This window comes from Chanodichthys erythropterus, chromosome 7, assembly GCF_024489055.1.
Source record: "Chanodichthys erythropterus isolate Z2021 chromosome 7, ASM2448905v1, whole genome shotgun sequence".
Classification (NCBI taxonomy): Eukaryota; Metazoa; Chordata; class Actinopteri; order Cypriniformes; family Xenocyprididae; genus Chanodichthys; species Chanodichthys erythropterus.
The window spans coordinates 42,778,179-42,801,131 of NC_090227.1; the positions used below are offsets into that span (position 1 = coordinate 42,778,179).

Below are 22,953 nucleotides of genomic sequence, written 5' to 3' on the forward strand. Positions count from 1 at the left end.
AGGATACTGAACAACTATTTATTTCTCTTGTTGAATAAAAAGCTCAGTTTGCCCCGTCTGAAGCCCTCTACGAGCACACCATGTACAACTGCTTTAATTCAGAAAAACAAAGAAACAAAATAATAAACCTGCCAATCAAATTCCTCCAGAGGACTGACCACAACAATCCCATCAACCCTGTAACACACATCTGTCCAGTTTAAACTCTCACACGAGGTTCGATTCGACTTCATCTCGGTATCAGGATTCGTTTCACATCTCAGCACCAATATCTGCGGCTCGCTCAGAGGTTTCCCATCATGCCCTGGTCTGAGTGATCAGACTGCATTTCACTAGCTGCCTGCGGGACATCTCTGTGATTCGTAGTGCTTTTTCAAGGGAGCGGTTTAGCTAAGTAGAGTTGAAAACTATGAAACGGACGAGAGTCATGAGAAAAATAATGCAGAACCGGCTGAGAGAGCACTTCTCCTCCAAATGTTATCCGTAATTCGGTCTTTGGATCTCTGAAACACAAATTAAAAATATGAAGCACACCAAAAACAACAGTTACTCCCATCTAACAGTGCAGGAACGAGTGCTTCAGTGACATTCAAAGGGATCATGGGTAAACAAACTTCATTAACAGAGCAATAGACAGCTGGTACCTGAAATAACACATTAACATACAAGTGTATCAAACAGGAACTATTCACAATAGAGGGGTTTATGGACACTTATTTCAGGTGACACTCGCCTCCTATTCAGAGTAAACGCATCTGTCCTTTTATCCCGTTTATTAGTATATGAATTGATGCTGAAATACTGTAAATGGGTGCGTCCCGATTGACACACATCTGTCCACAGTTTTGAAACAAGGTATACAAGCGTTATGACATCAAATTTAGCCTTCGCATCATGTTTGACGACTTTAAAGTGCACATGAAAGCAATTTCGAGACGTCCAATCTGATTCTTAAAGGGTTACAGGATCTTTCCAGAAGATCTTGGCGTTAAACAGTGTGTTTAAGGGGTTTGTGTCGAGTTTATATCAAAAAGCCCTCTTAGAAATGTACATAATCGACATCAAAAGGCAAGAACAACTGGCACTCAAATAGCAAAATACATTTTGAAGACAGGAACAGCAGTCTGATCCAGCAGGGAGAACATGAATCGTTTAAAAGAAAGTTGAATTCATCAATACATTCAATCATGAACCAGGATGTTTTTGTGAACTGACCTACTGCTAGACAATGTTGTCTGACGATAACAGGGAAGAATGCACCTAAAAAAATTAGATAAATTGCAAATTTGGGGGCTGAAATAAACTAGTGAACTAAAAAAAAATGATTACAAAACCTAGTACTACAAACCATGTCGATCTATTCAATGAAGCAAAGCACCTCTGTTTAACAGACGGACGAGCACAAAGCCGTCGAGTTAAACTGAAAGTTTATTTTGTTTCGGTGGCGGAGCTCGGACAAACTCCACCGCCTCTACGCTGAGATTTGGTGCTTTAAAAGACATTAGAGAACAGATTCCCAAAAAAATAAATCATAACATAATAAAGCTATTTGACTGAGGAGCGCTCACAGTATCAGCGGGGTTCTGTACACCTAACAGAATAATATCAAATACCATCCTCTGTTTATTACCAAAGGAACTAAAGGTTGATGCAAAAATACCAGATAATAATAATCATCATCGGCGTTCCATGGAAGTTACGGCATTTTGTACACAAACTCTCCCCTCCGAACATATTGAATGCAGATCATTTGTTTCCGAAAAACATCAAATGTTTTTTTTTTCTTTTTCTAAAAAAGGAAGAAAGGAGAAAAACTCAAAGCTGCGTGTCCAGCTGAAGGCAGGCGTCACCTGCGCTGGTGTTAAACAGAGGCAGTTCCCGTTAGTCAGGAGTCAAAACCAAAGCGTTAATCTAGACGTGATGATCGGAGATTCTTGGCTGTTCGGATGATCTGGTCTTCTTCATGTTGGACTACGCCGCCACTTTGTTTTCCTTCTGAAACAAACGTGAAACAAACAAATATTAGAAAAGCACAACACAGATTAGGGCCGTATGAAATCAGTTTTACTTTTTCCCAAATTCAGTCCAATTTAAATTCTGAGATATTGAGCGTTATACTGCAAATTCCATTTGTAAAAGACTGGATTTGACGATTTTGTCAATTTATTACGGCCCTAATAGATGAACTAGTGTTAGTATATTTCTGAGACATATTTAAATCAATTTGCTCTTATATCATTGGTGTAGAAAAAGAGCAAACTATTTAAGTTTGTAGGAAAAGCAAACAATATCAATATCAGATGAATAAGACAAAACTCTAAAAACTGATTATCAGTTAATCTCTATAATCAGCTAATCGGTTTTGTTAAATCTGTAATAGTGTTAAAAAAATATGTTCAGTGCTTTTGTGTCAAAAACAGAAATACAATAAATACATATTAGTTCTGCAATATCAGTATTGGTCGCTCTCTAGCTGATACCGATAATTAGTGATGGGGAGTCGACTCCAAAAGAGTCGTAGTTTGTAATTATACATACCTCCGAGTCAGCTTTAGTATTGATGGTAGATATTATTGCAATACATAGATTTGATTTTCCATAGTTAACCCTGTTCATAAAACTAACCATACATAAAAATAATAAACTCACACCAACAATAAACACATTAATAAGTGTACATGTACGCATTTTGTAGCCTATGTATTGTATTAATTTTAGTGTCTTTAACTCTCGTGTCCAAGCACTTTTAAGACAATGATCATGTGCATTTAGCGCCATCCCCCAACCATTATAATGAGATGAATTATTAAAGAATCCCTGCTTTCTCCATTGATTTAATTCTGACCAGAGCTGTTGATTCTCACATAATATTCGACCACAGATGTTTTTCATGACTTTTCTCTCAGTAAAATTAGGTATCAGCAATTAGAAACATTGATCAATCATCTCTAAATTGGACTAATTTGGACAGTCTCGCTAAACGTGTGTTGTTTTAATGAGGGGATTTCAAGGCTTCACATCGGGAAAAAATAAATGAAGGACTGCCATCTTGGCTTATTTATGACCCTGTTTTGATGTACAGTAAATGGAGTCAAGGAGTCGATGGAATCGACTCCTACAGTGGGAGTCAGGAATCAGAGTCGACTCCAAAAAACCTGGAATCGAACACCCCTACCGATAATCACAATATTTTAGTATTATTTATAAACCATTACAGTATTTATAAATGCTTTATATTAGCTTTTATTTTTATATTATTAATTTTAATTTAATTATGTTCGATCACAATCACAAATTATGTTACATAAAAGCTTGAAGTTTTTATTTTAAAAGACACTTTAGTTACAGTGATTTTTTCTTTCAGACTTATGAAAGATGTAGAATTTCTGTTTTTTTTTTTGTATTTTGTGAGAGTGTGAAATTTACATGAATCACAGTATTGATAAAAGCATGTTCAGTCCAGTGCTGTTATCACTGTGTCAAAAACAGAAATACTACAATAAATATTGGTTCTGCAATATCGGTAATTTGGCACCAAAATGCAAAAAAAAAAAAAAAATCAGTGGCTCTTTAGCTGATACAGATATAATCACAACATTTTAGTATTTATATGCCATTACAGTATTTATTAATAATTTAAATGAGCTTTTATTTTTATATTAGTTTTTATTTAATTTTACTTTAAAATTGAGTACATTTGTTATGAGCCTTGGTAATTATATTTGTTTAAAAAACAAACAAACAAAAAAAAAAAACATACATTTCTGTATAGTTTCAATATTTTTATTTCAGTTTTATTACTTAAACTTATTTCACAGTTGCCGAAGCAATTTTTTTTTTCATATAATATTTACATTTTATTTTAGCTTTATTTTAATTACCAAAAGTGATTTTTTTAGTTAACAATAACACTGTACAACGCATCCTGCATCTCTAACATCTATGGTTGGCTCATTACTGGGGTAAAAGAGGAAGTACTAACCCTGTACTCAAAGTCAGAGAACTCCCGTCCTCCTCTGCCGCCTCTAAACCCGCCCCTGAATCCTCCTCCGCCCCCACGGGAGGGCATGAATGAGCCCCTGCTCGCCGCACGCCCGCGACCACCACGGAAGCCCATGCCGCCACCTCTGCCACGGAAACCCCCGCGCCCACGATTGTGACGCAGAGGAATACCGAACGTCTCCGCATTCATCCTCCTCTCCTCCGCCCAGGTCTGCCTCCGTTCCCTGAAGATTAGGGATAAAAAAATACATCAGAATGCAATTCAAGAGTGTGTCAAAATAATCCACGTTTGGCAGGAAGCCTGTCTAATCTGCAACATGTTTACACGACATTCATCTTAACGCTGGAATACACTACACCACTTAAAATCTGCAGATTTAAAACACTAAGCATCATACACTAAACGACTGAGGATTATAAGGGGCTTACGCACCAGAGGAACATCTTCATAGTTCCTATAATTATTGGCGGAAGTACCCACTTTTAGCCAAGTTTGCACGAACTGGGAACGATTTTATTTTTAGGAACACCCTTTGGGGGACTAAATATAAATGATGTAAGTATACGTTGATTGGCCGAACGCATGGCATATGAAACAGCACCTGCCATTTTTAAAAAGCCGTGTAAACACAGTTCACATATATTTAACTCCATGAACATTGAAAACAGCGATTAAACATAAATATACAGAAAGCTAATGTTAACGGCATTTACCTGTCACCTCTGTCTGTGGCGTTGTGTTCTTTTCTCAGCCTCGATGATATGTAGCACTGCAAGTTTTTGTCTCTTAGCCCTTCTTTTTGCTCTTTCAATCGCATAACTATACATCTACATCTCTGTCACCATCCTCCAGTTGTTGACATTGTTGAATGCCGTGCTTAAATGACATCGCTTACGGGAAATGTAGTTCTCAGCGGACCGCCCTGGTGACTAGTTCCAATAACTACCCGGTGCAAAAGACCCTACACACTACCTGACTTTCAAATGGTTCTGAACACAACAAAAAATGTTCAGAAGGTGAATGCGGAAGTTGTAGGAACTCTGTGTGCGGAGTCACGGAAGAAGAAAAAACAGTCAAGCGCAACCGGATGCGGTCTTGGGTGGGCAGACGCGGTCAGTATGAATATTGAGGCTAATGTTACATGTTCTGTTAATTAACTTTTGTATTGTTAGGGCTGACATTGCAAATAGAGAACTGATTCTGGATCTAGGGCTGCACGATTAATCATTTTTTAATCGTGATAACACAAATAATCGTCACAATATTGGCTGGTTATTTATCCTGAAAATGTGTTTTTCCTTGGGATATGCTCGTGGTTGCCAGATGCAAAGAGCTTAAATCCCCCAAATAGAGCTTTTCACCCTAAAAGGATATACTTTCTTCCTGGTGTTTTACTTAAGCTGTGCAATCTGGCAACTCTGTGCACACGCTCCCTCTATATGCAGAAGAAGTGCTGATGATCTGGAAACAAACACGTGTGCCTGAGTTTAGCGATCAATAAAGCGAAATTCTGCTTCAATGAAAGTGTCATACAGCCAATTTTTGTTTTTTTCATAAGCCATTTGTACTATTTGTGTGACTAAATCTGCCTTGATCAAACATGGATCTCCACCTTACTGTTTGCAGAATGCACTTTGTGACAATTCAATCAGGAAAATGAACATAATTTGGAATTATTGGAAATAATATTAAGAGTTTCACTGTTTTATCTTTTGAAGTTCCTAGGGACATTTTTTAATATCAAAGAGCATCGTTCTTTGCTTTTTACGAATTTGCAGGGCAATCTGGTCTGTGGTTTGTAATTGTGTTGCTTTAAAAATCTAATGTGAATACAGATTACAAAGCGCTCACAAAAACCATGTGTTTTGTATTGATTTACCATCCAAGTTATCATAGTTGGTTAAATGAAGTCGGTGTGCCACCTACAGGCCTTTTGGGTGAAGTGTAGGTTGGTAAAGAATGTGCAAAATGGCTATTACTACATTACCCTTTTTGATAGAATAATCGTGATTATCAGTTTATCCATTATCGTGCAGCCCTATCTGGATCGATTCTGAGAGTTACCGAATGCATTATGATTCTCTCTCAAATCAATTCTGAGCTTAGTTTTTTTCATTGAAGTGAATTACAAGTGTGTTTGCAGTGCGCTGCTTACATTAATCGAGTCATAAATGCATTCTGAGGTACATTTTTAGACTCAGCCGAATGCACAAGCGCCCTTCTTTGTGAGCATTTGAGTGTGCGTTTAAAATCTTGCCTAGAGCGCCATCTGCTGTTAAAAACTAAACTCAGATTCCAGAGAGAATCGCAATGCATTCAGAAAATCTCAGAATGGAGTGATGCATCGATTTATTGTCCCAGTCCTAGTTATTGTATTTTATTGCAACACTGGCAGAGAGAGGACAGCTTCGGTTTCAGTAGCGACGTGTCATTTGACTATGATGTGTACTAAAATCAGCTCAAAATATGAAACATGTTTGATAAAAATATACTCCAACAGCATGGAATCATAGTCTGAAGCTAAAAAAAAAATCATATACTATGTGATTTTCTGTGAAATCTGTCAACTCTTGACTGACCAGATATCTGCAGACATTCAGCAACTATTATCGACTTATCTAGACTGCAAATTTCGGCAAAAATCTGAGCAAAAGTAGTGTAGTGTATTCAAGGCTTTGGAGTCTGCTTCAAAAAATAGCTGCTTTGTAAGATGTCATGGACAAATTTGCAAAAGGCAGGATTCATTGCATGAATGCACAAGAAAATGTGTAGTAGGCTAATCGTTTAACATGCAACCTGAAAACACAAAGTGACATTTTTGATTTGCCCATTTGTTGCTTTGGTTATTTATCATTTGATCAGGGTTTTAACACTCTGTACAATTCATTTCAATGATTTTAACTGTTAGTAATAGTGGTTATTTTTCTACATTTTCTACATTTAAGAGATCAGCTGATTAAATAATCATGCATGACAACATGTGAATTCTGGGTAGTCTGAATCATAAGCATTGCTTCAGAAACACATTAGCATGTTAAAACATTTATATATATACATATAAACAAGACTGTACCTTCCAAAAGCACCTCCCGATTTCTCCTTTCTAGAAAAGCCAGAAGAGTGCACGTCAGTTAGATGATTCATTCAGTTATTTTTAAACTTTACAACAGCAAATTACTACACTGAACCCAGAGTGACTGAATCACTCAAAGCATTTACACCCATTTGAACCAGGTGAGGCATGAAAAAGCATCAACATTTAACATCTTTCATGACTCATTGTTGGATCAGACTGTTAAAAAGACATTTTTTACACAAAACTGGACTGAAAACGCAAAATAATTCCAAGGGCACCACATTCTGACCTAAACATTGAAGTGAGGTCATGTGACAAATGTAGTATACTACTGTTTAAAACAGCTATGCTGTGTCCGAAATCAAATTCTTCTCACTATATAGTATGTGAAAAACTACACCAAATAATAATAACTCTAGACAGGAGCATTTTGCTTAAATATGTACTATTTTATATTTTAATTATATTTTTGCCTGTTAGTGATGTCTTAATGTATGTTTGAATACATCAGTCATGAAATTATTTATGACAGCCACCATATAAACATATTTATCAACAACAAATTGGAGTAGAAAGATAATTATATCAAGAACTGCCTCTTGTGCAATTTAAATATTAGTAAAATTATTATATCTAAAAATATAGCAATTGAATTTAATAATCATTTGGGCTCTGATGTTAATTTTTAAACTATAATATTATGGTATTATATCAAGTGAGACAGATCCCTGTATAGTTTACAACTCAAGTTAGACTTCATTATTTAGAGGTTTTTTCCCCCTCAAGAAAAATAAACATGAACCAAAAATATTTCCAAATGAATTGATATCCAATCGAGAGCTTGTGAATTGGAATCAAATCATAAAATCTGTCATCAAAAGCTGAGCTTTCACCTGGTGTCGTCACAAGAGATGTTGTCGAAGAAGGACTTGGATTTGTCATAGTAACAGTTGGGTCCTAGTGGATCCTCCTCTTCAACGTTGCCTTCGCTGTTCTGCGTCTCCACACCCGAGTCGGCCTTCTCCTCCCCATTCAGAGTCTTCTCCGACTTCTCACTCTTCTCATCTGCAGCGCAAAGTGACATTAAAACTTGCATCTGACAATAAACAGTCAGTAAAAATCACTCTAATGAAAAAACATTTAATGTACAATGTCATGATCCAATCAAAAGCCTGAAGCATAATATCATACTTTGTTTTAAACCCACAAAAAGCATAAAGATGCATAATAACAGTACCTTTAATCTTGAGTTTGCTCTGGAACTCGCGGTCGATCTCCTCCTTATTGAACTGGGCGTTTGCACTCTCAAAGTCAAAGTCTTTCTCAAATTTCATTGGTCCATCTCTACGCCCGTTAAACCTGCCCCGCCCACGCGGACCGCCACCGCCACCTCCTCCGCCACCGCTTCCCCGCCCCCTTCTCATAGGAGGAGCGCCGCCTGGAGAGAGAAACAACCGTTATCACACATGATGCTTACAGCCCTGATCGTGATCATGGGGATATTTGTTTTCCAATCATTTGTTTACCATCAAAATATGAGGTAAGTTTAAATATGAGGGAAGAACAAAACACTAAACTTGGTGTTTATCTGAGAAAAATTATTAAGCAATAAATGGCAAACTACAGCTACAGGTTTTATTTTACAGCACAAAAAATAAAATGCATAGAAAAACAAAAAGCATACATTAGTTATTAATATTCCATTAGTTCTCTTGTTTTTGCATGCGCTCATAATTTCTCTGTGTGATAGCCAGGCCAAAAATTATGTCCGCACAATTTGTCATGTTTCATTGAGTTATTTTCACAAATACAATTATTGACTCTAAACACAAATATGCTTATAATACTTGAATAAAGGGTGAAGATGTCAATTTTCCCTCACTTTTGGCCACTAAATACTGGGAAGATGTTTTAAAGAGACTTACCGCCAGAGTGCCGTTTGTTTGGGTCTTTGTTATCAGGCCTGTTTGAATCTGATTCTGACCGAGGAACCTTCTGGACATCAGACGCTGTAGATGAACAAAAGATATCACAATTAATGGCTGCAGGTGAAAAACTATTCGTCAATGATATCTGTACATTAAAGTGCCCCTATTATGCCATTTTAAAGGTTCTTAATTCCTATAACAGGCTACATGCATCAAAAGTCAAAAAGCACTTTCATTTTCTCATAATATACAGTACAGTCCAAAAGTTTGGAACCACTAAGATTTTTAATGTTTTTAAAAGAAGTTTCGTCTGCTCACCAAGGCTACATTTATTTAATTAAAAATACAGTAAAAACAGTAATATTGTGAAATATTATTACAATTTAAAATAACTGTTTTCTATTTGAATATATTTGACAAAGTAATTTATTCCTGTGATGCAAAGCTGAATTTTCAGCATCATTACTCCAGTCTTCAGTGTCACATGATCCTTCAGAAATCATTCTGATATGATGATCTGCTGCTCAAGAAACATTTAATGTGTACTTTTTTACTATTTGTGTATTTTTTTCAGGATTATTTGATGAATAGAAAGTTCAAAAGAACAGTGTTTATCTGAAAACTAATCTTTTGTAACATTATAAATGTCTTTACTGCCACTTTTGATTGATTTAATGCATCCTTGCTGAATAAAAGTATTCATTTCTTTAATTTCTTTTCAAAAAAAAAAAATAAATAAAAATTCTCACTGACCCCAAACGTTTGAACGGTAGTGTATAATGCTACAGAAGCTTTGTATTTCAGATAAATGCTGTTCTTTTGAACTTTCTATTCATCAAGGAATCCTGAAAAAAAAAAATACACAACTGTTTTCAACATTGAAAATAATCATAAATGTTTCTTGAGCAGCAGATCAGCATATTATCCAAACTTTTGGACTGTACTGTATAATTGCACATCATTACATTTTTCACTAATTCTCAAACGACTCGTCCTATGTTTCAGTCTCTCTAAATCCCTCCATCTACGAGCCTGCTCTGCTCTAATTGGCCAGACGGCTCAGTCTGTTGTGAATGGTCTACCACTTACAGCGCCAGTTGAAAGTGAAACGCCTTTAACCATAGTTGAACTTCAGCTTCCTAAAGCACAGCGATTGTACACACTGTACTGTTACCATATCAACCTAAACCTCCATCGAAAGGACGACTTGAGCAGGACGTTTCTCTTGCACCATCCTTAATCACTACTGTTATAAGAACGACAGAATATCTGCATTAATGGACACAGTTTTAGGTAATAGTGAGCCATAGATGATTTGCAGAAGTATTTCAGTAAGACAGTGATAACGTGAGTTAGCAGAAGAAAACACAAAACTACGTATTTTGAACACCCGGTAGGAAATATATACATCAATAATTAATCATACTTACAGGCTGTGATTCTCAGGAGCAAGTGAGTCCAAATAAAGCGGCTATTGTTCTATCTTTAATGGCGTTTTGTAAATCCCATTTAGACCTCATGGAGATTTGAGAAGCACTTGTGAAAATGTTATTCTGCTGTTGTATTGCTGTGGTAATTTTAACCACTTACTCTTCACATCCTCATCCTTTGAGAGTGTTTACAAAGAGAATTTTCTTTTGCAGAGCAGAAAACAGCATCTTGTTGACATGTATACACAACACGAACCAGCTACAGTGTTTGAGGGCGGGTCAAAGTAGACGTTGTTCACGGAGAGCCAATGAAGACCATAGGCGGGCATTAGGCAAATGTGTTACTTTGTGACATGTGGCCGTCACGGAAATGGGATTTGAATTCCTAATGACTCGTTTATGCTGTTCCGAGTAGATTCTTTCTTTTGAGACAATAAATTTGTGCACTTTTGGCTTCACAACTTTGCAGATCGTTTACATTCACAGCTACATTACACATTTCATGAAAGGTAATAAAAAAAAAAACAACAATAGGGGCACTTTAACCTTTCAGAAAATAAATAAACAAAAATTAACTTTTTAAAATTATGTTCATAAATTTTCAGCTCTGAAATGCCCCGATTCTCACCTTTTTGCTCCTGGTTTTCAGCAGATTTCTGGGTGTTGAGGGCCGGTCGGGGGGCTGCAGGGCTCCTCTGACTCGCTGTACTGGTTGCAACCGCAGCAGGAGCGACTGGGGCCGTCTGGACCGCATGCTCCTGGGTCGGGGTTTTCCTCGAATGCTCCGCAGATGGGCTGGAACGACCTGAAAGAGAGGACACAATTCAGATGCACAAAATTAACAATGAAAAAACACCACGTGATGTGGACAAGAGTTAGATGAGTTTTCTGTATCATTTCACACGGTAAATGTTAAACCTTAAACACAAGACCTCGGGTCTTTAGCGACCAGTGCGATCATTCATTCATTTTTTAAAAAATAGATCTCAACCTTCTTTGTATTCCTCAATCACTGCATTCATTATAAACAATATAACAAGAGGATGCGTTTTCGAATTATTTTTTTGTATAAAGTGTATAGGGTCGCTAGCGACCCGAGGTATATAATAGTGCAAGTATATTTTTTTTCTGTGCAACAATAATTGAATCTCTGATACACAACAATGATGTGATGTTTCACTCAATTACTGCAGGCATAAAACAAAAGAATACAGAAGCATCATCAGCAAAACTTTAAATGGCTCAGCGATTTAATGCAGAGCAAGTACGCAATCAAATATTAGTGTCACTGTCACTTGATGGTGGATCTGGTGAAGAAGCTGACAGAGCTTATTATCGATTTTGAAGACGAAAATATGGTTAAGATGGCGAATTAGTGCCAGATGCTGAGAAAATGAGCATTGACGATGACTGTGATGATGGTAGAAAGCATCTGCTAAAATTGAACCCTTTCATGTTACAAAAGATAACAAAATATACTTTATTTTATTCTTTTGTAATTGTTATTAAAATTTCAAGAGAGTTTTATACTAATTCTGTGAGCCATGTGTGTTCTGGGTTGCTAAAGACCCAAATATGTAATAATGATTGGCAAAACATTCATGCATTTAAGGGTTAAGAAGACAACATGAAATATGCATAATTTGCAATGCATTCAACATCACAGAGAAGCAACTTTTATCCATTCAAATTGGATTTTGAGAAGTGGCTATGATTTCTATTAATTTTACTCATTTGTCTGGCATTGCTTGCATCAACGGAACAGAAGTTCTTGCAATTTAATGAAAAATCGCAAACAAATATTTCTCTCGAATAATATGCGCTGATCAACTGTGCACAATTTGATTTCATGTTGTCTTTAAAGAATGCAAGTCACCAACTGACAGACCAAAGAATGACACTCGAGTCATTAAACTACAGGGCTGTCAAAAGTACCAACTTCGGTACTGAAAGCGTTTCCCTCTAGCATTTTTGAGCACTGTTGAGCAGATTGTTAAACACCTCTGATTGGCCATTGTGTTCATGTCCTCAACAGATATGTCAGTGATTGGCTACAATGATCAACGCTTCAAAAACATGTTGTAAATAGACATCAGACACCCGCTTTCAAACGCTCCCATGTGTATCTGTGCAAGTGCTCAGTGAAGAGTGTCAATTTATAATGTGTTTTTGAGGATTGTAGCTAATCACAGACATATCTTGACTTGGTAGCGAAGTAGCAGTACTATTGACAACCCTATAAAACTATCACACAGCAAAGACACATGCTGTAATCCTGCATAATCACGGGCCAGAAGACGAACACACTAAAGCCAGCGTCGGTCCTCCGGTTACCTTCGGGTTTGTGAGCACTCAGCGAGCGAGTGTGCGGGGGAAGAGCAGAGCTCTGGGACAGAGGGGCAGTAGTGCTCGCCTCGCTACCGAACGCAGGACCTGAGCTGCTTCCTGTGAGGGGAGGAAGTGCACAACTTTAAGTGTGGGCTTTAACACATCACACTGGGAGAAAAAAATCTCATATGAAGCTTATGCAGCAGCCAAACACTCATGCAATCAGCCTTTCTAGAAGATGCTTCTCCTTGCTTAACCGTTTCTCACTCAGACAAGATTTTAAAAAAAATATTCTGTGCTTCATGAAATAACATTTTATTGTATTTCCATCCATTTAAAATTATTCAAGCACACAGGACTTGAAAACATACTTGATAAAGAGCAATAGTCTGTCTGATAATGTAAGAGATGGCAACAGTAGTTTTCAAGGCAGGACTGCATTTCTTTGTTTTTCATGGTATATTTTGGCATATATTATGTGCAATATAATAGATGTTTCAAATGAAACTTCTGCTATTTGAAATGCATTTATGCACTGTATAAATTGTCTATCCAGCTTTATTTATTCAAATACGGCCAGCTATCTTGCACTGTTTTTACACTATGTTAGCATTTCCAAGGCAAAAACAGGACACTTCAAAATATAAGGACATACACTAGATAAACTCTTAAGGCAAGGCACCACGGGTTACTAGGGTAATATTTTTCAGAAATGTTATGTTCACACATGCAAATGAGGCAGTGTCTAAATAAATATGCACTATTTTTTTTAACATTTCCAGAACAGAAATCTGAACATTGGATAAAGCCAGGTTCAAAATTCTCATTTTATTTTGAAGAAATATTAAAGTCCTACTGAAGTGCCTTGAAATGTGCAGCCCCGCTATTCAACGTGTTGATGTAATTTCCACTGAAACAGGAAGACAGGGTGGAACATATCAAGTCGTCCACTTTTTAAAAATAGCCAAAAGCATTTAGTTTATATCATAGCTCGGCCATTGAGTTTGGCAAGGCTGCATCTGTCAGCTATATGACAGCCACAGTCAAACAGATTCACCTTTTATATTTAATATGAACTAAAGCAAAACAGTGAACATAATCATGCTGAGGATGTGTAGTTTGAAAAGTGTGACTTCATTCACACCAACGGAAAGCATATTTACACTGCCTAAATCGTTCCCTATCCCCTATATAGTGCCATTCACCATATAGAAACTAGTAATTGTGTGAACAAGTGACTGATTTCAGCATCTGTAGTGTAGGGGGGGGACGCTTAGGTTCTAGAGATCATTTAATTGGACAGAAAATCTGATAAGAAACTGAACTGCAGAGTGATCTGATCGTTGATCTATATTGGCAGAAGTGAGAGACTAAGATTTGAACGCTTATATTTTCTAAATGTGAATTTTGCCATTGTTTTGGAGCACACTAGCTTATAGACAACATTAAGGCTAACATATGGGATCCAGGAATAGACTTCTGTCCTCTGTAGTGGACATTGTATTTTAGTGATTTTCTCTGACTATCATACATGTTACAGTTTAAAATTTTGTAGAGAAACCAAATTTAGAGGTTTCACCATGATAATAACTCCTCCTTGGTCTTTAAATATGACTGAAAATCAAAATTAGCACTCTTATGGAAATATGATAATATTCTGTAATTATTTAAATCTGATTAATTTTCAAATTTTGTCATAAACCAAGATTTCAGCTAAATGTTATGGGGTTTATAATCAAAATATGACTTTCTGTTATGAAACAAGACCTCAGTAGAGGACACCAGAACTTAAATCAAGTTAATCAGGCATTTTAGGAGACACATAAAGTGTATAATATATCAATATTCCTATTAATTATTAGATATTATTATGAAAATGCTGCCAATTATTAGGTGTGCAACAATACATCGATATAGATCGATACATCAATCTAATGTCTAACGATACGATGCATCGATGCAAATCGCAAAAAAATCGATACCTGTGGGCTATTTATAGAGGCACATTTCTTTTAACACTCTCCACATTTTCATACAATGAGAGTCTATGCATTATCGCCAACATGTGCATTCTCGTTTAAACTAACTTTCGGAACTTGTGAAAGATGCTCGGGACAGTAGATGGAACTGTCACTGTCCTGATCGAGCTAGTGCTGAATCTTCATGAAAGTTTAGAATATGCTCGTGTTTAAAGCCTGGCAAAAAGCAGCGCGCACACATCTCAAACATTGTCTGTTAGATCACAACACTGGAGAACAGAGCGCTATGAATCATTCTTCACACAAAGTAAATAAAATTTAAAACTGTTACAAGAAAATGCACAATAAACTGTTGCATAGGGTGCCGTGCATGTGACTCTGTATTGCTTCAAGCTCATCATTCTGCACACGGGATGCATATAAGTGCTTTGTAACGCTCTGTCCGAAATACTGATCGAATCAAATCGTATCGTAATCGTAATGCAGAACTTTGAGGTATCGGAAAATATCATGCAATATTCTTTGCATGTTGTTCCAAGAACACATTAATATGCAAATTAGATACAGTGTATAGATGCATTGTATTGAATGTGAAAACCCATGTATGGCTATTTTACCCACATATTGCATGAAGTAAAATGTTATATCGGTTCATTCCGTTATATCTTTCATAACAAAGTTGAGATTCATCTTTATACAAAGTTTGGTTAAAAAATATGCTGAAGCCTAAAAATCTTTGCCTATACATGTCATTTTATTGTTTAAATAACTTAGCCCTGGTGTCCACCACAGAGGACATAGCATAACATATGAATAAATTATATTTTTTCAAAAATGTTTTTTTTCTCTATTTGTTTCTTATGCTCTAAACAACGTTATGACGTGAAAAAATACTAAATTCAAAAAACTTTCTGGGTCTCAGGAGGGTATTCATACTAAATTGATTTCATGGGGACTTTAAAGTTTTTACAGAGGATTTTGTTTCTTTTTATCACTCTATAAATCAGCATATATGGTCAACAGCAAGAAAAAAAAACAGGTTTTAAGAATAAAATGTTATCAGGTGAGTGATTTAACACCTCCTGTAAAAATCTTCACAATGTAGATTAGAATAAAACCAAGTAAGTGCTGCTGAAGTAGAGATTTCAGACTCATTTTGAGAAAACAGCCTTTAAAGATATGAACTAAAATTAAACTCTTAGTGTAAAACAAATACTTTAATGTGTATTTTGGAAGCTTTCTTTCCATTACTCTTAAAGAGGGCATGTTATGGAAGCAAAGTACTTTAAAAAAATAAAACAATAGTTTGACCTGTAGTGTCTTGCCTTAAAACACTTTAAAGATATTTCAATTAGATTTTTGGCAAAAATAAAAATCTCCAATGCTGGAAACTACAAGAGCGAGTGTGAACTCACCACCGGTGACCGCTGCTCCGAACGGCTGGGATACCAGAGAACTGGAGCTGAACTGGTTGTATGGAGCCCGACTGAAGGGGGCGTATGACTGGAAGGAAGGAGCCGCGGGACCGGCGGTGGATGCCAGAGAGGACTGCGCATGAATGCAAGAACATCACAGGTCAGTATTCACTTGGCTTTATGTTCTGCAGATACACCTGAATGTGTCCAGCTCACCTGCACGATGGCGGGATCCTGAGGAAGGTTGCAGGTGGGTTTGGGCGGCTCGCACACAGTCAGATCTTTGATGTCACTTCCCCTAAATATGATGTACTCAAAGACATCATCTCGAGGGGGGATAGGTCTGTCCGTGGGACGATCCTCAGTGCCAAATGACTTCACTGGAGGAGAAAGGAAAATGTTAAAATTCACAAAACAACGCAATATTAGTTTTTTTTTCTTCACAACTCCAGGTCCTGTAGCAAAGTGTTTTTACTAGGGCTGGGTAAAAAATAAAAAATAAATATATTTTAATCGATTCTCATTTTTACGAACCGATAATGTTTCTTAAATCCCAAGAATTGATTAGTCTAGTCTGTTTTCAGTTGATGAATGAGCAGAATAAGTAGCGCCTCCCATCCAATAAATCACAATAATCTTTGTTACTTTTGATATGAAGCAAAGTCTCATATTTCAAATGACGTCCATCTTATGAGATTCAAAAAATAAACACCATTTTGCCGCTGTTTAATGTGGCGTGACAGATTAGTTAAAAGAGTTAAAGAGAAGCAAGTGATCATCCTCTCCTCCGCTTTAATACCAGTTTCAGCGAAATAAACATGAACATCTGAAGGCATGTTAAAATATACAGTACAACTTACTGAAATCTGTATCATGTCTCGTGTAATCGCTCAATCAGTGCTTCAACCTCAGAAAGAGGTCAATAAAACGTCATGTTTACATCAGAAAAACATATTCAGTGACTATAAACTCGTTAGTCAGCTAGAAAAGTGTGCCCTAGAAAGCGACATTCTGATAAATATAGCTATGCACCGTTACATATTCATATTTTTAATGTTCTTCAATATTTAATGCATGTTTGAATAAATCAGGCACGATTTAAATGTTTATATTTAAAAAAAAATGAATTGGAGTAGAAATATGATTATGTAATTCTAAACTTTATATATAATAAAAACATCATTGAGTGTAATTTAAGTGTTTGTATATAAATAAGTTAATTTAACCTTCAATACAGCATCAGTTGAGAGACTTTCTTCATTCTAGAAAATTAGCCATGTACTGTAACTGAAATACTACATCCAAAATAATCGAATCGGAATCGAATTGAAAGCATGTGAATAGTAATCAAATCGAATTGTGAAAATTGTGCCAGTCCTAGTTTTTACTTTATATTTGTAATTGAAAAGTGATGTTTTCAGAGTAGCTAGCTTGAATTAGTTATTGGTTGTGTGAATATATTGAGTGTTTATTGTGTTTACATTTATCCAGAGCTACAACTGAATTCTGTGTTGATGTGAAACTCCCTCATATTTGCTCTCTGTATGTATATATGCAGTGAGTGTACATGTATATATTATACTGAGAGTGTGCATATGTACCTTTAGCCAGAGCTACAGTGCTGTTCTCAGTGTCGATCGTGTATAAAACTCCCTCATATCGGATCTCGGCCTTTGAGATCAGACTGATCTTGCTGCCGATATAAGGCGTCCCTCCGCTCATCTTTCCGCTCGAATTCACTCCTTTACAGCTGCTCGATTCCTCTGGTCTCCTTCGCGCTGGGTTTGATCGGACTTAAGAGGGTTTTTCGGTGATTTGACGTCGTTTTCTTTCAGCCTGTGTTCAACACGACATGGCCGAGTTCATTTTCCTCCGCACTGAATCGAGATGCATGCTGGGAAACGCGCCTCCCCCCCTCCCTCGCGCCCTCACGCTGGTATCGCGAGAGTTCATGGGGTTTTAGTGTGACTCCCGTTACATTGGGAATTATGTAAGAGGAAAAATGCTATTTAACGCGTTTTAAAAATAAAATGAAGTAAATAAAGGGACATTTTGAATTGGGTTTGAGTTAGCCTAAACCTAACTTATTTTACCTGAATGGCTATAATGAGATTAGTATATATTCTCAAGCACAATCACAACTTCTTGTGCATCCTTCATTGAATGTTCAGTGCTTTATTATTTTATATTAGCCTATATAATATAATATAATATAATATAATATAATATAATATAATATAATATAATATAATATAATATAATATAATATAATATAATATAATATAATGTTTTTATGTTATGTTGTTATATTATAGTATATTATATTGTCATGTTATATTATATTATATAATGTTAAGCTATGTTATGATGTTGTTATATAATGTTATGTTATATTATAGTATATTATGTTATGTTGTTATATATTGTTTTATATTATATAATGCTAAACTATGTTATGTTGTTGTAATATAATGTTGTATATAAAATTGTATTATATTATATTATGTTATACTATGTTGTTATATTATATTATGTTGTTATATTATATTATGATATATTAATATATTATGTTATATAATATTATATAATGTTAAGCTATGTTATGTTGCTGTTATATAATGTTGTTATATTATATTATGTTATACCATGTTATGTTGTTATATTATATTATCGTATATGTTATGTTATATTATAAAATGTTTATATTATGTAATATTATATAATGTTATGTTATTTTGTTATGTTATATTATATTACATTATTTAATGTTAAGCTATGTTATGTTGTTTTACTTTGGTATGTTATATATTATATTATATTATATTATGTTATATTAGTATGTTATGTTATATTATATTATATGATGTTAAGCTATGTTATGTTATTGTTTTATAATGTTTATGTTATATTTTAGTATATTATTTTGTGTTGTTATATTATGTTATATTATATTATATAATGTTAAGCTATGTTATGTTGCTGTTATATAATGTTATGTTATATTATAGTATATTATGTTATGTTGTTATATTATATTATATAATGCTAAACTGTTATGTTGTTGTTGTTATACTATGTTATGTTATATTATATAATGTTATGTTATTTTGTTATGTTATATTATATTATTATATAATGTTAAGCTATGTTATATTGTTGTTATAATTTGGTATGTTATATATTATATTATATAACGTTAAACTATGTTATGTTGTTGTTATATAATATTATGTTATATTATATGTTATATATTATGTTACATTATATTATGTTATATTAGTATATTATGTTGTTGTTATATAATGTTGTTATATTATGTTATGTGATATTATATTATATAACGTTATGTTATATTACAAAATAATACGTTAACAACAATAAACCCTGAAATCCCAGCCACATGAACAGTTACTGCAAGTAATCAAAATGTGAGCTTATTTATGTATCAGTTGATATTATTACAGCCCATTGTTAACAGTGTCTAATATATGCTTAAATGTCCATTTGATCTTCTTTTGCCCTACTTCATTTGGAAGTAGGCTAATTTGAACTTTCGCTTGCTTCATGGACCTTTCATTATTAAGAGAGACAGAATACATATCAATGCTTTTAATGAAATCAGTAAATAGTATCCAACTAATCGCAAATGAAAATCACAAAGCTTCTTTCCCTCCAAACTCGTGTAGTATCCTCGACCGCCTTGAGTTGTAACAGGGGGACAACTGTTTGGTTTTGGCCCTCTGACGTCATATCCATTCCCACAATGCCATAGTAACACGACTGCGCACTCGCGCTCGTGGACGCGCACCAGCAGACAGCCCATCACACACAGAGCGAACATGGCGGGCGCCTCCGACCCTCTGGAAGACATGCTCTTCTCCGAGGTGGACGAGAAAGCCGTGAGCGATCTAGTGGGCTCGCTGGAGTCTCAGCTGGTGGGCCAGAGCGACCCGCCCGCCGCGCAGCCCGAGAACGCTCGCCCGGGCAGCGCGAAGCAGCAGCAGCAGCAGCAAGCAGGAGGAAGAGCGCAGCTGCCTGCTCATGTAGACTCTCCATCAGAACCACAACAACAAGCACAGCAGCAGCAGAACGCACGGAAAGCGGCGCGCAACCCGGATTCCGACCCGAAAGACGCCAGCATGGATAAGCACGCCAAAGCCCTGGAGAAGGAGAGCCCTCTGAAGTCACATGGCAGCATCATCATCATCACCACGGCTGCAGCATCCGACGGGGCATCCGCTCCTGCACCGGGCAACAAAGGTGAGAGCCCGAGGGACACCCGCAAGAAACACCCGGCGAACGCGCGCGCGCGGCGCTCCTCAGCGTCCCACAGTCTCAACGGCAACGGAGGAGGCGCAACATCAGCATCAGCATCACCCAGCACCTCCAGCCCGAGCAGCACGACTTTCACCGTGCCCAGTAACCCGCAGGCGATCGCCCTGGACCGCGGGACGCCCACCATCGCGCTCCACCGGCTCCCGCGTCACATCATCGCCAGCATCGCGCAGAATGGAAACGGCACGTCCGTGTCCGCGCTGGTCCAGCAGGGCGCGCGGATCGGAGCTGCGGGCGCGCAGGTTAACCACAGCAAAGCACCCGGGAACAACACGAAACCCCCGCCGACCTCCTCGCCTCCCACAGCGGCCACAGCAGCGCCTGTCAAACCCGCTGTCAGTGTCAGCGCGGCTCCGGTCATCAGACCTGCGCAGACGCAGCCGCAGCCGCAGCCGCCTGCGCAACAGAGGGTCGTAACGCCGCAGCTGATTGTCAGACCACCGCAACAACAGACTACTATACAGCTGCCGCCCGGATTCACCATCCCTCCAGGTACTGAGACTTTTCCCACATGTTTGAATAATGGTGCAAACTCTGGAATGACACAGTCTGGGAAAGATGTGGTGACAAATGAAAACTGTTATGCACCACTTGTTGATGCTCTTCCTTCACTATCTGCTTTCATTCATCCTGTAAAACAACTGAAATTAAATTCATATGCAGGGATAATTCATATTTGTCTACAAGAGTATTTACAGTAATTTTTTTTTTGACATTTAGTGTGTCTAAACTGCAAGTGTAAAACTTTTAGTTCCATTAAAAAAGTGTTTTACAGCCTGGTGCCTTTTTAAAAATTAAACTTTTTAGAGACTTTTAAAAACTTTATTTAACAAATATCAAATAAATAAAAATATATTCAGTGGCCAAAATGTGTTTAGACACTTACAGTTGCAAGAATAAGTATGTGAACCACTTGCAGAATCTGTGAAAATGTGAATAATTTTAACAAAATAAGAGAGATCATACAAAATGCATGTTATTTTTTGTTTAGTACTGTCCTGAGTAAGATATTTTACATAAAAGATGTTTACATATAATCAATAACATAAAACAATAGCTGAATTTATTAAAATAACCCCATTCATAAGTATGTGAAGCATTGATTCTCAATACTGTGTGTGGTTACCTGATGATCCACGACTGTTTTTATGTTTTGTGATGGTTGTTCATGAGTCTCTTGTTTGTCCTGAGAAGTTAAACTGAGCTCTGTTCTTCAGAAAAATCCTCCAGATCCTGCAGATTCATCAGTTTTCCAGCATTTTTGCATATTTGAACCCTTTCCAGCAGTGACTGAATGATTTTGAGATCTGTGTTTTCATACTGAGGGACTCAAACTCAACTATTAAAAAAGGTTTAAACATTCACTGATTCTCCAGAAGGAAACACGATGCATTAAGAGTCGGGGTGTGAAAACTTTTGAACAGGATGAAGAAGTCCAAATTTTTCTTATTTTGTTTAAATTTCATTTAGTACTGCTCTTCGGAAGCAACAGAAGACACTTGCACTACGTTCAATTTACCTTGATCTTCAAATTCAAAAGTTTTCACCCCCCGGCTCTTAATGCGTCGTGTTTCCTTCTGGAGCATCAGTGAATGTTTGAACCTTTTTTAATAGTTGAGTTTGAGTCCCTTAATGTTCCTCAGTGTGAAAAGACGGATCTCAAAATCATTCAGTCACTGCTGGAAAGGGTTCAAATATGCAAACATTTTTTTTTTCTGAAGAACAGAGCTCAGTTTAACTGCTCAGGACAAACAAGAGACTCATGAACAACCATCAAAAAACACAAAAACAGTCGTGGATCATCAGGTCACCACACACAGTATTGAGAATCAGTGGTTCACATACTTATGAATGGGGTTATTTTAATAAATTCAGCTATTGTTTTGTCTAGTGGATTATATGTAAACATCTTTTATGTAAAATATCTTACTCAGGACAGTACTAAATAAAAAAAATAACATGCATTTTGTATTATCTCCTTTATTATGTTAAAATTATTCACATTTTTACAGATTCTGCAAGTGGTTCACATACTTTTTCTTGCAACTGTAAATATGTAAATGTCATTCATTAGATGAAGGGTCTTTATCTGCGCTCAAATGCAGTGTGTTTGTTGTCTTTCTTTGCACTGATGCTTTTGCATAAAACATAATGGCATTCAGACATTTTTATGCATGACCAAATACTTTATTCTCCATGATTTGTGTTATGATTCCAGTATAAACAAACTTATAACAGCATATGATGCTGCAGCATTGATGTTCTGAACCCAGAAACAAACACCGATCTGAAGATCCTTTAATGCAACATCAGTTACTTCAGTTTCATCTCAAGCAAACAGGTGAAAAAAAGTTTATGGATGAGATTCGAACCTAAAACGTTTTTAAAGCTTTGTTTCCAGCTCAGATAGGCTGAAGTTTTTGAACTTTTCACAGGTGTGTTTGCATGCAGACTGATGA

At 36.5% G+C, this 22,953-nt stretch overlaps 2 protein-coding genes across 7 annotated transcripts in view; one reads left to right on the forward strand and one right to left on the reverse strand.

Annotated features, from left to right (window-relative positions):
- Window positions 1–10: 10 nt before the first annotated feature.
- On the reverse strand, window positions 11–18,027 carry lsm14ab (LSM14A mRNA processing body assembly factor b). Of its 3 annotated transcripts, none has more exons than XM_067390649.1 (11): window positions 17,761–18,027; window positions 16,376–16,539; window positions 16,160–16,292; window positions 12,772–12,882; window positions 11,066–11,242; window positions 9,005–9,088; window positions 8,317–8,517; window positions 7,973–8,144; window positions 7,077–7,106; window positions 3,983–4,226; window positions 11–1,992 (listed from the first exon to the last, which is right to left on the reverse strand). In XM_067390649.1, the coding sequence occupies exons 1-11, from the start codon at window positions 17,879–17,881 to the stop codon at window positions 1,972–1,974; spliced, it is 1,458 nt and encodes a 485-aa protein (XP_067246750.1). In that variant the 5' UTR covers window positions 17,882–18,027; the 3' UTR covers window positions 11–1,971. The 3 variants fall into 3 exon arrangements, with proteins under 3 accessions (XP_067246750.1, XP_067246749.1, XP_067246751.1); XM_067390648.1 differs by having other exon boundaries at window positions 11–1,995; XM_067390650.1 differs by lacking the exon at window positions 12,772–12,882 and having other exon boundaries at window positions 11–1,995.
- Window positions 18,028–19,968: 1,941 nt separating this feature from the next.
- Window positions 19,969–22,953, forward strand: part of LOC137023483 (transcription initiation factor TFIID subunit 4) — a 113,886-nt gene continuing 110,901 nt past the window's right edge. For all 4 annotated transcript variants that reach the window (XR_010895544.1, XM_067390652.1, XM_067390653.1 and 1 more), the window contains exon 1: window positions 19,969–20,986. Coding sequence is in view for 3 of the 4 variants with exons in the window: in XM_067390652.1 (XP_067246753.1) it covers window positions 19,999–20,986 (988 nt within the window). In the remaining variant the exon portion in view is untranslated. The remainder of the gene's footprint in view (window positions 20,987–22,953) is intronic.

Coding starts and splice junctions, on each gene's coding strand:
- lsm14ab (XM_067390648.1), bottom strand. CDS start 17,881: ATGAGCGGAGGGACGCCTTATATCGGCAGCAAGATCAGTCTGATCTCA. Junction 16,293..16,375: donor AGGATCCCGCCATCGTGCAG/GTGAGCTGGACA, acceptor ATTCATGCGCAG/TCCTCTCTGGCATCCACCGC. Junction 11,243..12,771: donor GAGTGCTCACAAACCCGAAG/GTAACCGGAGGA, acceptor CCTCTCTTTCAG/GTCGTTCCAGCCCATCTGCG.